At 36.4% G+C, this 16973-nt stretch overlaps 2 protein-coding genes across 2 annotated transcripts in view; one reads left to right on the top strand and one right to left on the bottom strand.

Annotated features, from left to right (window-relative positions):
• LOC5572519 (microtubule-associated protein futsch) overlaps nucleotides 1-16973 on the bottom strand; it is a 356390-nt gene that overhangs the window by 72879 nt on the left and 266538 nt on the right. The gene's annotated exons all lie outside the window — the stretch shown is intronic.
• Nucleotides 12262-13120, top strand: LOC5572525. The gene is made up of 2 exons (XM_001660414.2): nucleotides 12262-12369; nucleotides 12484-13120. Exons 1-2 carry the CDS (start codon nucleotides 12321-12323, stop codon nucleotides 12954-12956), a joined length of 522 nt encoding a protein of 173 aa, XP_001660464.1. The 5' UTR covers nucleotides 12262-12320; the 3' UTR covers nucleotides 12957-13120.

The raw sequence follows: 16973 nt of genomic DNA, 5'->3' as shown, positions 1-16973 counted from the left end.
TCTAAATTTGAAGCGTTGAATCTTACATTCTACTTACTTTACTTCTATCCAAAGTATCTTCAAAATGTTCGAGGCTGACGGACTTAATTTGATGTTTTTACTTGATCTGTGGAAATTCTCGGTTCATAGATCTTTTCTGGGTTTACTACGCCGAACTTTCTTTATTTTTGCAGATATTACGGTGCTTGAGTGCCGGATTGTTTTGGTTCTGAAACCTAGCTGGCGAAATATCAAACTTCATGACTTCCCAAATCGAGGCTAAAGAAGGATGATTCATACGTTTTGGGATGACTTGATCACATGCCAGATTGTTTTGGATATCCTGTTCCCTAGGGGAAGTGGCTATTAGGGTGCCAATGGAATGTATGGAAAAAATTTTGCCATCGAATTTCAAAAAATGGTAGTGCTCAAAAGTTTTGTCTCCTCGACAAAAGTCCCCATGCAAAATTTGAGCTCAATCGGACTTCATTAAGTGGACCCCCAAAGCGGTCAAAGTTTGGCTTTTTTGACCCATGAAAAATCTCCGATTTTTTTTTGATGCCAGATGTCTTAGAAATGCATGAAACTTCGAGATCTGGTGTTATTTGTAAATTTTTTTTTTTGAAAAAATCGACCTTTTGGGACTGGTAAATTTTTGAGTTACGGGAGTGAATTGAATTTGAAATGAACGATTTGAATTCAATTGCTGATAAATTCAAGGCAATAGTATTGAAACATATCCTATATCATTGTTGGCCACTGAAAGCATATTATATGTGATATTTCATTAGGGTGGTTCATTTACTTTCCATTAGGGTGATCCTTTTTGTTAAAAAATAAAAAAAATAAAAAATAGAATTTTAACTGAATATTGAAGAATTGGAACATCTCTCACATTATCGTAAGCCATTTTCTACATTTAATATGTGGTATTTTATTAGGGTGGTTTACTTATTTTCCATTACGGTGGGCCTTTCTGTCGAAAAATCATAAAAAAAACAATAGTATTTTATCACCTCTTTCATCATCGTAGGCCATTTCCTTCATTAGATTCGTGATATTTCATTGGGAAGGCTCACTTATATTCCATTATGGTGGTCTTTTAAAAAAAATTGAGAATTTGAATGGAATAATAAATACAAGAGTAATTAAACATCTCCTATGTCATCGTAGGCCACTGTTAACATATAATAAGTGATATTTCATTGGGGCTATTGTCCTCAGTTTTGCATAAGGATGATCATTTAATTTGTAAATTAAAAAAAAATATATTTTCAACAGATCTAACAAATCAACTTTGTTTGTATAGTTTTGAATCATGATTCTTCATTGGCATGCAACTCTTCGTTAAGATATTTTCATTAAGGTTTTCTTTAAAATAGTTAAAATAAAACCTTCCAATAACAATAATCAGTGAATTCAGTGAAGCACAACTCTAACTGCCACAATCAAAATACAGATAAAAAAGGAATGAAATAATTTTTGACGTATTCAAATTATGACAATAGCTTGATGGGCGACGATGAAGGGCAACAAAAGTGTTTGGTTTTTTTTTAAAAAGAGATTCTCAGCCTTGGGCTCCTTCATTCCCGAAACAAAAGTACGTTGCCTTCTGCTTGCTATAGTACACGCGATTCGGTTGTGACAACGTGGGCAATTCCAGTTTTGACAATCAGTTCTCGTTTATTCTTCAAAGATGTAACAAATTTCCTTATAGAAATTTCGTCGGAATTTCATATGGATTTTTTCGTTGGAGTATTCAACGGAATTTTCTTTGGAGTTTCCTTTGGAATAATAATCGGAATTTCCTTCGAAATTCCTTTTAAAAAAATTTATTGGACTTTTCTACGAAATTTCCTTTGACATTTTCTACGGAATTTTCATCAAAATTGGAAATTTATCCTGAATTTGCTTCGGAATATCCTGTGGAATTTTCTTCGGTATCTTTAGAAGTGCCCTTTCAAATTTTCTGTGGTATTTCCTTCGAAATTTCCTATGAAGTGTCCTTCGGAATTTCATTCTGAACTTTTCATTGGAATTTTCTTCGAAATTTACTTCGGAGTTTCTTTTTGAGTTTCCTCCGAAATTTGCTTTGGACCTTTGAAATTTAATGCGGAAAATTTTTAGAAATTTCTTTTACAATTTTCTTTGGAATTTCAACAGTTTTCTTGAAAATTTCCTTACAAATTTGCTTTGGATATTCCATAGAAAATTCCTCCTTCTACGAAATTTCCTTTTAACTTCCTTTTTTCATTGCAATTTGCTTCGGGATTCGCTTTAGAATTTTCTTTGGAATTTCCTTAGAAATTCCCTTTTGAATATGCTTTGGATATTTTTCAGAATTGTCGTCGGAATGTCCTTTGGAATGTGCTTCAGAATTTCTTTTAGAATTTCATTTAGTTTTATTTTAATTTTTTTTCGGGATTTCCCTTATATTTTGAAAGTTTCCATCGAAGTTTCCTTTGGAAATTCTTTTGGAGCTGTGATTTTTTCTTTGAAATTTCCTTAGAAATTCCTTTTTGAATTTCATTCGGAACTTGCTTTGAATTTTTTTACGGAATTTCCTATGGAGTTTTTGGAATTTCCTTTAGTTTTTTTTCGGAATTTCCTTTGGAATTTTCAACGCAATTTTCGTCAGAATTTCCTCTGAAATTTGCTTCGGAAATTCCGTTGGATTTTTTTTTAGTTTCCTTCGGAATTAACTTTGGAATTTCCGTTGACATTTCCTTAGGAGTATCCTTTAAAATTCCTTTGCAGTTTTCTTTGAGGCTACTTATCAAATTTTCTTCAGAATTTTCTTTGGAATACCTTTATTACTTCCTTCAAAATTCTCTTTGAAATTTCTTTCGGAATTTCGTTTGAAGTTTACTTCCAAATTTGTTATAGAGTTTCCTCGGAATTTCCTTTGGAATAACCTTTGGAATTTCCTATGGAGATTTCGGAATTTTATTTAGAAGTTTTGATTGGAGTTTTTTACAGAATTTTCCTTTGGACTGTTTTACGTAGTTTTCATCAGAATTTCCGTTGAATTTTCTCGGAATTTACTTTGGAATTTCCTTCGAATTGTTTTTTCGGAATTTTCTTAGGAGTATCCTTTAAAATTCCTTTGTATTCTTCGGAACTTCATATCTCATTTACTTCAGAATTTCCTTTGGAATTTCTTCATGAATTTCTTTCAGTAAGTTGCTTCAGGAAGTTATCTTGGATTTCTTGGGAATTACTTTCGGAATTTCCTTCTTCAGTTCTTCAAAATTTTCTTCGGCGTTTCCTTTGGAATTTCTTTCGGAATTTCTTCTGGAATTGCCCTCGTAATTTCCTTTGGAATTCGCTTCGGAAGTTCCTTTGAAATTTCTTATGGAATTTCCTTTGCAATTTCTTTTGGAGCTGGCTTCGGAATTTCATTTGGAATTTTCTGCGCAATTTTCGTCCGAGTTTTCTTTGGAATTTGCTTCGGAACATCCTTCAAAAATCCATTCGGATTTATTTTTATGGAATTTCTTTTTGAATTTGCTTTGGAATTTCGTTTGGAATTTCTTTTGGAGCTACCTTCGGGATTTGATTTGGAATTTTCTACGTTATTTTCGTCGAAATTTACTTTGCAATTTGCTTCGGAATTTCTTCTGGAGTTTCCTTTGGAATTCCTTTTGGAGCTTCATGCTAAATTTGATTCGGAATTTCATTTGGAATTTCTTTTGAAGCTTTGAAATTATTTCGGAATTTTCTACCTCTATAATTTTAGGAAGTACCTCTATAATTTTCGTTTCCTCTGGAATTTCCTTTGGTATTTTCTTCGGAATTTTCTCTGGAATTTCCTTCGGAATTTTCTCTGGAACTTCCTTCGGAATATCCTCTGGAATTTCCTTCAGAATTTCCTCTGGAATTTCCTTCGGAATTTCCTCTGGAATTTCATTCGGAATTTCCTTTGGAATTTCCTTCCGTATTTCCCCTAGAATTTTCTTCGAAATTGTCTCTGGAATTTCCTTCGGAATTTCCTCTGGAATTTCTTTCGGGATTTTTTCTGGAATTTCCTTCCGAATTTTCTCTGGAATTTCCTTCAGAATTTTCTCTAGAATTTCTTTCGGAATCTCCTCTGGAATTTCCTTCGGAATTTTCTCTAGAATTTCCTGCGAAATTTCCTCTGGAATTTCCTTCGGAATTTTCTCGGGAATTTCTTTCGGAATTTCCACTGGAATTCCCTTCGGAATTTCCACTGGAATTTCCTTCGTAATTCCCTCTGGAATTTCCGTTGGAATTTCCTTTGGAATTTCCTTCGGTATTTCCTTCAGAATTTTCTCTGGAATTTCCTTCGGAATTTGCGAAACTAAATTGGAAAGGTCACTGAGGCTCAATGCTTGATCTCTGAGATGAGTGCATCTGAAATCTACTTCGTGATTTCAGATGCACTCATCTCAGAGATCAAGCATTGAGCCTCAGTGACCTTTCCAATTTAGTTTCGCAAATTCCGAAGGAAATTCCAGAGAAAATTCCGAAGAAAATACCAAAGGAAATTCCAGAGGAAACGAAAATTATAGAGCGGATTTTGTATGAGACGAGGACTCCGAACTGGTTCAGCTTAGTGAAGTGTTGCATTCCGAATAAAAATCACGCAAAACTTTTCAAAAGGACCTTTCTAGCAATGAGAGTGATGTGATTGGCACTGCACTTTGTGTGGGGACTCTTCACTACTCCCGCTGGCATGGTGATATCTCAGAATAAGAACCACTCGCTAGTACAGTCTCGTTAAGAATGAACGAATTGAAAAATATGTTTATTTAACTTACTCGAGTGTGGTTGGCAGCTACGTGACTCTTTTCGCTGCCGTCAGCATAATTACAATCGTCCGATCGTTGATACTTTGGACTGTGCGTATTTATGCTGATCTTGCGACTAAAAGAAACAGTAAGGCTGGTAGGCACCACACGCCTTACCTAATAAAATTTAAAAATTAGCTTAAGTTTAATTTTTAAATCATTTATGTAACTGTTTTTTTACTTTTTTGATATTTGAATATTCTGTGTTACTTCATATAAGTGTATTTGTAATAAGGTAATATTAATAAAGAATGTTTTTGAATTCTAATACTTTGTAAAATATATGAGAATTATATGGTGTTATTGAAATTTAACTTAACTTGATTATACACCACACGTCTAACCTAATCTTCTACTTTTTCTTCATATGATTTTACCCTACTCTTATGAACTAAATCTTCCTTTTTGTTAATTAAAATTTTAAGATTCGGATTCAAATCTTCAATTACTTTGTATGGACTAATATACTTTGCTTCAAGTTTCTTGGCTGTTTCATTTTTAAGCCAAACTAAATCTCCTGGATGGTAAATCTTTAATTCTGCAGTTTTATTAAACTCTGCCGTTCGCTTCGTTTTCTCCTCTATCAAACGGTTCCTAACTTCGCTATGACATATTTGCAATCTGCACTTTAATTGCTTGCAATAGTCATCTACATTATAAATAGGCTCAGGTGGAGCATCTATTATGTTGGATGGCATTTTCGATAATTTGCCATAAACTAAGTAAAATGGAGTATAGTTCGTTGTTGAGTGCGTTGTGTTGTTATACGCAAATTCATAGTATGGTACCCAAGTTGACCACGAAAACAGTTTGTTGTCACATTGGGTCCTCAAAAAATTTCCTAAACATTTATGAGTGTTTTCTAGAGATCCTATTGCTTGATGATGGTAAGCGGTGCTGTTTAGTTTTTCGATGTTTAACAGTTTCGCTACTGAAGTGAACAGTTCAGACATAAACTCTGTTCCTCTGTCTGATGCGATTCTGTCTGGTACTCCATATTTTATTACAACGTTTTTTACAAATGCCTCCGCAACTGTTTCTGTTGTCTTGTTGATGTGGCGGTTACGAACTTTGTTAACTCGCACTGAGTTGTTAAGATATACTCGTAGCCTTCTGAAGGAATCAAAGGTCCTACGAGGTCTAGGTAAACTTTTTCAAATGCGGTATTTGCTGTTGTCGTTATTGTCATTTCCGGTTTAGGTACATTTATTGACTTATACTTTTGGCATTTTTCACAAGACTTCACAAACTTGTGTACATCTTGCTTCATACCATTCCAATAGTACCTTTGTCTGATTGTATTCATGGTTCTTTTGACCCCTGCATGTCCTGCAGTAGGTAACACATGATAGTCGTTAAGGATCAGTTTTTTGGTTACTTCGTCCTCGATGACTTTAATATTACTTGCTATTCTTATTATGTTTGGTATCCCTTTTTGTAAGTCATTGCTCGTTATCTGCTCATAAAATTTGTGCGCACTTTGATTATTTATTTTTATATATAATTCGTCGACATTTTGTTGAGTACAAATCTTACCAAGTTCCTTCATTGTTCGTCGTAACGAAACCAATGTTTCCGTTGGTTTGATGAGTATCGTTTCATTTTCTGGGATCCATTTCGCATTTTCTTCAGAGCTATGATCTTTCACTATGATTTGAATAATCTTCATGGTAGGATTGTCATGGCCAGTGACGTTCTTTTCATGATTAGTTTTATTTTTCTCTCTTCGAGTTTGCATTCGTGTGGTTATGAATGCTTCTTGTGTCAATTTTGTGTGCATGTCTTTTAATTCAGTTGTCGAGATACGTGATAGCGCGTCCGCCACAGCGTTCTCGCAACCTTTCTTATAAAAGACATCAAAGTTGTATTCTTCAAGCGCCAGACGAAATTTCGTCAGTCTGCTTGAAGGATCTGTAAGAGTAAAAAGGTATACTAATGGGCGATGGTCAGTATACAATTCAAATTTTCGCCCATACAAATATGCACGAAAATGACGAATTGCCCAAACTATTGCCAAAAGTTCCTTTTCGATGGTTGAATAGTTTTTCTCAGCGTTATTCAACGGTTTACTAGCATAAGCTATAGGTTTTTCATTTTTATTGCTCAACACTGCGCCAATTCCATAACCAGATGCGTCAGTGTGTAATTTAAATGTATTTTCCTCACTAAAATCCGGATAATCCAACAAAGGGGGGTTGATGAAACTCGCTTTCAACTGTTGAAATGCAGTTTCACATTCCGAATTCAAATTGAATTCGCTTCCCTTTCGCGTTAAATAGTTCAAAGGCGAACATAAACTCGCAAAGTTTCGTATATGCTTCCTATAATAATTCGCGAAAGCAACGAATCTCTTGACTTCATCCGAGGATGAAGGACTCTTCTAACTTTTAATTGTTTCAATTTTTTGGGGAACAGGTAGTACACCTTCTTTTGAAATAAAATGCCCTAAATATATCAACTCCTGCTTGAAGAAATTACATTTAGCAGGGTTGAGTTTCAAGTTGACTTCTCGTAGTCGTTGAAAAACGGAAATCAAATTTTTATTGTGTTCGTCAAATGTTCTCCCGAACACAATAATATCATCTAAGTATATCAAACATCTTTCAAGATTTAGGCCTGACATAGCTACAGTCATTAGCCGTGAAAAACTAGAGGGACTTATTTTCAATCCCATGGGCAATCTAGTCATTTGATATTGACCAGTTGGTGTTGAAAATGCTGTTACATGTCTGTCTTCAGGCTTCAATTCGCATTGATAATAACCTTGCGACAGGTCCAAATGCGTGAAATGTTGTGCTCCTGATAGGGAATCAATTACTTCCTCTATATTAGGTAGCGGAAATTTGTCATCTTGAAGATTAGCATTGAGTTTCCTATAGTCAATGACTAATCTCCATTTATTTTTCCCATTTTCGGATTTTTTCGGAACAAGCAGTAAGGGGCTGTTCCACTCAGATTTTGCTTCCTCGATAATTTCGTCGTTAAGCATTTTCTCAACTTGCTTAATGACTTCTTCCTTTTGTGAATGTGGAATTTTATATGGTTTACTAAAGGAGGGTTGACTATTGGGTTTGACAGATATCGTCGGGCAATAAACGTTAGTTGTTCCAAGTTTATCACCTTCTAAACAAAAGATATATGCATATTTGAGACAAATCTGTTTAATTGTCTTCTCTTCAATTCCAGAAAGGTGACCTAGTTTAAGTTCTCTGAGCAATTTATTGGCTCGGTTTTTATCAATATTGTTGTCATTTTTGCTTAATTCAATTATATTGTAATTTGAAGCTGGCTCAATGTGGGGTGCAATATGATCAATAACGACCGGTTTGTTTTTGAAATTAACAATCCGAACTGGTATCAATCCGTTTGAAGGTTCTCCAATAGAATTTGCAATATAAACATGTGAAGTAACTTCCTGGTTAAGTACTACACATGTGTTTACATGTTGCGTTTTGACATATGTTGTAATTTCTGTTCGGGCTGGTATCGTAATTGCTACAGTACCATTCAGTGTCAAGGGTATTATGTGTTTGTCATTCCTGTATCTTAGGGATAATGTTAATGCCTCGAAGTCAATATTTGCCCTATAATGGACCAAAAAATCAGTTCCTTTTAAACCTGCTATATTACTAGGCAAGTTTGAAACTACATTAAATTTAATATCGTAATTATCGTTTCCAAAACGTAAAATAGTATCAATGGACCCTAAGGATTTGGTTACTCCATTGATTCCTTTTATTGAAATGATGTCATCGGTTCGAAATTTAACATTATTTGGCAAAAATCTACTATCGATAATGCTACAAGACGCACCACTATCGATAATAAAAACAATATCAGTATTAAATACTGAGAAAATAGTTCTCGGTGAACATTTTAATTTCTGTTGATTCAAATCAACGAAATAAATCAATTAAATTTGCTTCTTGTTCCGGACGTTGTGTGGGTGCTTGATTGTTTGGTCTGGTTTCTTGAGGGGCTTCTGCTACGTGTGCAACGTGTGCAACGTGTCCCCTATGTTGATGTTGAGACGGGTAACGTTGATTCGTGTTACCCCTATGGCCTCGATTTCCTCGGAAACTAGACGTCTCATAATTTTGGCTTTGGTGGTCGGATCTATTGTAGTCAGATCTACCTCGACCTCTGAAATTTCGGTTGCCTCGGTAACCTCGGTTACTTCGGTATCCTCGATTTGAATAATTCGGTTGATTATGATATCGCGAAGGACCGGCGGCAAACCACATTGCCGTTTCGGTTTCGCTGTCGTTTACTTCCAAAGCATCGCTGATTGCCTTGGTAAGTGTTTGTGGGTTCCGCGCTTTTAGGAAAAATTGCGCTTTTGGGTCCTTCAACCCGTTTACAAAAGCCTTAATGGTGACAGGCTGAACCACTGCGTCAGCTGCTGCCTCGTCATCAAAGGTTCCACGTGATACATGAGCTGCTGCGAGCTTTGCAGCTAGCTCGTTAATCTGTTGTCCATATTCACTAACAGAAGATTTCTTCTGTTTAACGCTAGCCATCTCAGATTCGATGGCTTGTGGGCTGAATTTCATAGCGAATTTGTTTTTTAGCAAAGCTTTCGCATTTGCCAATGTCACTGCGGTGTTGATCACCCCATGTGCGGGACCAACCAGACGTGTTTTGATAAACTTCAGTATATCCGCTTCAGTCGGAGTAATCTTTCAACAGATCTACTGACTCAAAAAATCCTGCTATTTTCTCAGCGTCACCGCTGAACTTGTCCACAAGTTTCAGCCCAATGCTGAGGTCCAGTTTTGGCGGCATTTTTTCTTTATCTTCTTCGCTTTCTTCTTTTTCACCTCCTTCTTCTTCGTCCTCCTTCTCTTTTTTGATGAAAAAATCGTTTACCTGTTGCCTGAACTCCGCGAACAGGTTATCAATTTACGTGCCTTAGTACCGTATCCTTCTTTTTATTGTACTGAGGCCTTTTTGCGTTAGCTCCGGCAACAGACTTTAATAAATTCCTAACCACTGTTTCCTTTTCGAAATATTGGTCCATGTATGGTTCAAGTAGGACACAAAAACAATTAACTTAGAGGAACTAGTACTTAGAAGAAGTTTTACTGGCAACATTTCAAAATCATGTTCTTGGATTTCAAATAGGAATTGTTACAGCTACTTATCTTGCTAGTAAGGTATTGTTGTTTACATAAAAAAAAAATGGAAAATTTTTTATACGTACAAGATGACTAAACAGAGACACTTCGATTCGTTACCAGATGGCGTCGGATGGGGTCGGGATTGATCAGGACATCACGTCACTTCTGGGCTTCAGCTGGTCCTGCATCTGATCCACTGATTGATTCACTCGTAGACGCTGGCTGGCTGCATCCATTTCCGAATCTCCTGAGTCAGTTTTCGCATCACCGGGGCTGCGAATGTTTCTGTTCCAAGGGTCTGGCAAAGGAATGCTGGTACTCCGGTGGCTGTCACAATCCTTAGCTGGGCTTTAGCTTCTTCTGTTGTGAAGCTTTTCACTGCCCTCACTTTTAAATTGTTTCTTATTTGGACAATCTGGGTAAAGCACAGAGTGTAGGTATAATGATCCACTTTTTGATCCATCCTTCACTTATTCATTTCCCAAAGTTTATAACTAACTGTTCTTCTTCGCGACGGTTTCTAACAAATTGTTCATAATTAAACGACGGTCACTAATAAATTGTTCATAATTAATGGTTTCTTTACACCTGCGCCGCGACGCGGCGGGTTGTTCTTTCTGCGACCCGTTCTGTGAGTTGGCGATGTATTTTCGCTAACCCTCGTAGCACTACGTAGCCTACGGCTACTGTAGCTAAAATACACGGAGAAACCGATTGGGCGGTGTAGTGCCCTTCTGATGCACTTGCGGCGGCTGGGGCGGCGACGATTTCGTCCGCCGAAAACCAGCCCATTGTCACTTGCACTTTGGTTTGAAACAAAAACGGAGTGAAATCGATGTCTTTACACACTGTTTGGACCCTTTCAATCGGGAAAATTGGATTGATCAGCTATTGCTTTTTAATTATCACGATTGCACTTACCACTTTCTTTTTTCTTAAGAAGATTTCAGAACTGGCAGGATCGCCATGATGTGATTGGCACTTTGTGTGGGGACTCTTCACTACTCCCGCTGGCATGGTGATATCTCAGAATAAGAACCACTCGCTAGTACAGTCTCGTTAAGAATGAACGAATTGAAAAATATGTTCATTTAACTTACTCGAGTGTGGTTGGCAGCTACGTGACTCTTTTCGCTGCCGTCAGCTACAATCGTCCGATCGTTGATACTTTGGACTGTGCGTATTTATGCTGATCTTGCGACTAAAAGAAACAGTAAGGCTGGTAGGCACCACAAGAGGCTTTCTAGAAAACTCTTTCGTTGTTAACTAAGTTACCTTTACATTTTTCGTCGATAATTACGCAAATATTATGTAGTAGTCCACACCATAATCTTTCGGTCTGTAGATATTAAGGTTGAAATTTTTACAATGACACCATAATTAAGGAAAGTGGACGAGACTTTTGCGAGAAATCATGGTTTCAAACTGTACGAAAAATGAAGTTTATGTGATTTTTACCCTACCTGACCCGAAGATGTTCTGTAATAACGTTGTCAACAATACTCCGAATTTATACTCAAACACGAGCAATTTGAATTACGGGTTAAATGGAAAAAAACCTAAGAAATATATAAATGCATTGGTTTCAAAACTATCATGGTTTCTATTATACAAATTATGTTGTTGTTAATAATATCCTAAGTTATGAAATTCTTTGATAATACTATTCGGGATTCAGTGAGAGTTGAAATCAGTATGGATGAAAATTTTTGTTAGTACATATTCTATGAAAATTATTCCAGAAGTTCCGTGAGAATACCATTTAGTACAACCAAAGAATCCTGCCTCAGATTCTGCTCGGAGCAACACACAAATTAAAGACCTCCATGTCTCTCGCAGTTGCCCAAAATACGGCTATTTGGCCCCCGTATTCGTAGCTCTACGATCGAAATAGAACTTACTTACTGTCATATTCTTATAGGATATATTGAAAATGACGCTTCCCAGACAGAAAATCGCATTTGAATTTTGGACCAAAACGGGCCAGCTTCTGATTGGTCCGTCAAACAGCGTTTTCAGGAATTATTTGTGTACAGTAACATCAACGTCTTCTGTGATCTGTCATTTTCACTCTCGTTTTTAATTTTCATCTATGTGCACCAGAATGATTGCAACACAAAGATCATACAAGAGGAGAAGAAAACTAACTAGAATCTTGTTTTCACATCTCGTCTCAGGGAACGAAAATCCCAAAGACTAAGAATCCAATGTGCTCTCGAGACAAACGGGAGGCCCAGCTCTTCTTATCTCTGTCGTATCTATGGTCCACTGAAACATGTGTTGATTTCTATTGACCATTGCACTTCACCTTAATTCCACTTCTTGATACTGTAGAGGCTATAATCGAATTTGGTCCAATAGGTAGAAGTAATTACGGTTTCACATCTCAGTACCATACTAATATCTTACCATGCACTGGACTATCCTATTGTATTTCCTTATTTCCGTTGCCCACAGAGGTAAGTAACTCTAAAAAGCCGTAGCTCATCACAAAATTGACAATATTACTTAGTTTTGGGTGTGCATTGCTTTCCCTAGAAAAATTTCCATTGACATGATTTTCTATTTATTAGCAACATTGCTCAGCTGTAACCATTGCCAGGATTATACCGGGTGGGATGCGTGCGATCGGAAAAATCAAGTCGCCCAGTGCGGCTACTTGTTGACCAACGATATTCATCGAAACTTGTACAACATGAATCCATCGCTTCCGTTGGAACCGCCGTATGGGAACATGAACTGGCAGTGCTACGAGTTGGAGATCCGATTTACATTCCCCAATGAATCGTTGGATACAATGTACGAGCGGGGCTGTACCTACCGCGAGGCAGATATTTGTACTGGATGGGACATGGTTGCTCTTGTACATGTGAACTGTAGTAGTTCAACCTCTGGAGTCCCGGACGTGAATGATGGTGGAGTCGACGAAGGAAGTGGCACAGAAGATGTGATAGGGGGCTCTGGAAGAGTTGAGCAGGGCATTCATGGATGGGTTCTAGCAATGTTTAGTATCATTTTCATGGTGGTTCAAATCTATGGAGTTTAGATTTGCATGCATGTTAAACGATATGAAAGAACAGTCTAAGAAATCTTTTTGTAATTTTAAAATAGAATATGAGAATGTAAGTAAGTTCAGTGAAAAACAATTAAGTTTAGTATGACTGAATTCTTCAATATCTCAAGAATCCGAAATATAAAATGTAAAATGTACGATGTAGTTGTGTCTTCGGCAAAGTTGTTTAGAAGAACATCAGCCCAAGTAACACAACATGTCTCATAATGACTTCAATATGACTAATGAGAATGTTCTGTTTCATAGCGAAAAAACTGGAATTCATACTTATATATGACTGGAAAAGCGCAGAAGGTGGAGCTTGTGCAACATATTTTTGTTGTCAAAATTATGTATCATATGGGTTTAGGTATACATAATTATGTATTATACTTTGTCCAACAAACCATTAACGCAACAAAATACTGAGAACATTTGGTAGTGGAAATACATTGGATGGTCGACAATGAAAAATGTAAAAGTGCAAACATTGACAAGCCTTCATTTTTGATTGCATAACTGTTATTGATTGATAACTGTTATTTAACACTAAATTAATATGCGAATCAAAAATTATGGTGAAATGTGCACTTTTGCTTCGAAAAAATCAATTCGCCCTTATGAATCGTTCAATATACATTTTTCGACATCAAGCCAAGTAAATATTTCCAAAAAGGAATCATCACATTTTGCAAATTAGTTCATTATTTTGTTTTCTACTAATACACTGAACTTTTACTGAACTATTTTTACTTTTTTCAAAGCTTCAGAACAAATATCTCATCGTTATGGTAAATATTCAAAATTAAATTCAAAAATTAAAGATGGTCCCCTTAGACACACCGCATGGCGAGTGTTTTGGGAAAAGACAAAAAAATCATTGCCAATCATTTGCCATTGTTTCATTAAACGCAGTGAAAAGTTTTCAGGGACAACTAGCATGATCATAAATTTACAGTGTGATATAAGTTTGTTAAATCACTTGACTATGACAGCATAAATGGAAGTTGTAGCATGGAAGTTTCTTCTCAAATCTCACGAACCGTTGTTGATTTGTACCCGAAATAAATAGTCTAATCAGGTTATTACCAAAAACTATTCCGGCAAACTTTATGTTACAATTTTGTTGACGGAAAACACCTATACCAAATGACTATGAAGTGTTTTCTAAGTATTTATATTTTTTTCCTAAAATTTTTCACAAAAACACGTAAGCCCTGCATGAACACAACTGTAAGCAAGTTAGGTATTTCTATTGAACCTTTTTCGTAACAGTGGCAAACAACTACCACACTCTATTCATTCATATAAATTGATAAATCGGCATTTAGAGCATACCTTAAAAATAATAATTTACTCAAAACATTTGCTTAAAAGTATTCAGTGAACACCATATGGCAAATTTCTTAGCCGGCAGTGTATCATCCATGCTATCAAATGTATTAAATGTCACTTTTGTTGCATTTGTTTTATAGACAACTAGAAAAACTTATATTTGACTGAAAATAAACATTATTTGTTTATTCAGAACATGTTTGAAAAGAGTATATATTATGACATATATGTAACATGAATATGACATATTGAGACTGTTTATTTGTCGTACATGTCTAAAACAACTGAAATAAGACATATAATCAAACACATGTTTTGATAAACATAAGAAGACAAATATAAAACATAATATGGTTGAAACATAGTAAACATAATTAGAACATTTTCAGCAAAATGGTAGATTTGTATTGCAAAACAAATTATATGCCTTAGTAGAACACCTCCATTCAAGTTCAATATTGAAAGGTTTAACAAAACAAAATAGCGACTTACGTGAGACATGACATGTTTCAAAAACTTTCTAGCAATCATTGTAGGACAAACTGTGTATTTTTAAATTTGGATTTATGTTTTCGGTGTTACTTGGGAGTTTAAGTATCACATTCAAGACACACTGGCGAAGTTGCTATTTATGTCGAATAATCAGTGCAATACAAGCATCAATTGAACGCAGTTTGTAAAGATAAATTGATTCTTGGGCATTGCAGTTGTTTGTGACACGAAGATGGGTTATTGCGGTGTATATTATTACTCTCCCAGTTCCATTTCGAGTTTTGTCAAAAGAAGTGTTGACTCCCATACAGACAGCGGTTCGCTAGATTGTAAATCAATTGTTCCAACTAATCTGCCGCGAATAGTAAATCAGTCCCATCTGTATTTTCGTCAAAATTGAGTTGAGTTGAGATATCAGCATATCTTCCAATGCTCTTCCAGCTGCACGAGTTAGATAATATGATTTGTTGTTTCATATTATCAATTGTCCCATAATGAAAAGTAACCGAATATCAGTCCCACTACAGATCTCCGCACTGTGTAACACAAAAATGAACCATGTTTTGATCATCTTTTTCGGAAACATATCGTAGTGACAAGCAAATTGTGAAGGTTTCATTAAGATTGGAACATGTTCCAATCAGCTGGAATTTTTGTTAATATTTGTATGGGAAACGAGGGGCCTTCCTTAGCCGAGTGGTTAGAGTCCGCGGCTACAAAGCAAAGCCATGATGAAGGTGTCTGGGTTCGAATCCCGGTCGGTCCAGGATCTTTTCGTAAAAGGAAATTTTCTTGACTTCCCTGGGCATAAAGTATAATCGTACCTGCCACACGATATACGAATGCGAAAATGGCAAATTTGGCAAAGAAAGCTCTCAGTTAATAACTGTGGAAGTGCTCATAAGAACACTATGCTGAGAAGCAGGCTCTGCCCCAGTGGGGACGTTAATGCCAAGAAGAAGAAGAAGAAGAAGAAGATGGGAAACGAGTTTGGAAACTTCACAGCCCATTTTCTCAATGCCTACTTTTTACAGATGGGACTGACTTGCGATTCACGGCGGTTTTAAGGCGAAGTAGGCCGTCATTGAAATTTGTACGCGTCGTTGATGATTGTTGCTAATCAGGGATTGAATCCTGAGAAAATTGAGAGAATCTCTCACGTATCGCTCTCTGTAACTATCATAACATGCTGCACATTATGAGAGACTGTTTATCGTATACTGCTACAAGTTTGATCAGATTGGGGGGATAGTAGTGCATGATAAAACCCCTCTAAACATGCTCCAAGCCTGGGGGACACTGTTGTTATTGGAAGTTCGTGGATTGTTTATCGTGCCAGTAAAGAAAAACACCTATCCCCAACGGTAAACAAGCGAGAAAAATGGATTTTATCATCGCTCTCTCGTTGGGGCTCTCGCTCGCTGCTTCCATTTATCAGACTTGTTACACCTTGCGATACAATGACGATCGTGGACCGCAACAGATGGGATGTTTTTCTTTGCTTGCTTTGATCGTGCTTCATTCTCAAATGAGAGCGAATTCTGCAACGCCTGTTGCTAATGCATCACACGATCTCGAATCAAAGAAAATCAGTTGGTTTTGCACTAACACAGCTGGAAAAGTATCAGCATACTTTATGTATTTTGGCGCGTTCAGTGATACTTTTTCAAGTCAAGATAAATTATCAAGACTGAGTTTTATCCCTTCGAAATGCAAGCTGAAAAGTCATCATTGTTGCCAAAACGAATGACAGGCTACTTAGCCTTAAGAACCTGTACCAATCAATTGGTCAGACAAAAAAATGTTTCTTGATAAAACAGATGGTACAATTTGGATTTATTGCGTTGAAAATCCAATATAGACAAATTGTACAAAATATATATCTAGATATTTCTTAAAATAATGGAAATGGAATTTGTACAAGGTTTCGCGCAATAAATACTCACAAATGGTTCAGCAAACTCTTTGCAAGGAAATACAGAAGAAACAGCAAAGAGTTATGTAAACATTTTAAATCTGCATTGAACCCTCAGTAGTCATTCGGACGTCTATGCGTTAACAGGTGAGCAATTCTCGCTGAAACCAGGCCGCCATCGGCACCCATCGTTAGAATTCCAATTTTATGTCACTGATCGCTAGTTTTCGATAAAACTTAAGGGTGGTTCTTTCTGTTTTCTCAAATTG

The sequence above is a fragment of the Aedes aegypti genome, chromosome 3 (assembly GCF_002204515.2).
Source record: "Aedes aegypti strain LVP_AGWG chromosome 3, AaegL5.0 Primary Assembly, whole genome shotgun sequence".
NCBI lineage: Eukaryota > Metazoa > Arthropoda > Insecta > Diptera > Culicidae > Aedes > Aedes aegypti.
Note: the sequence above shows the minus strand (reverse complement) of the source record. Positions and strands in the feature narration are given on the sequence as shown.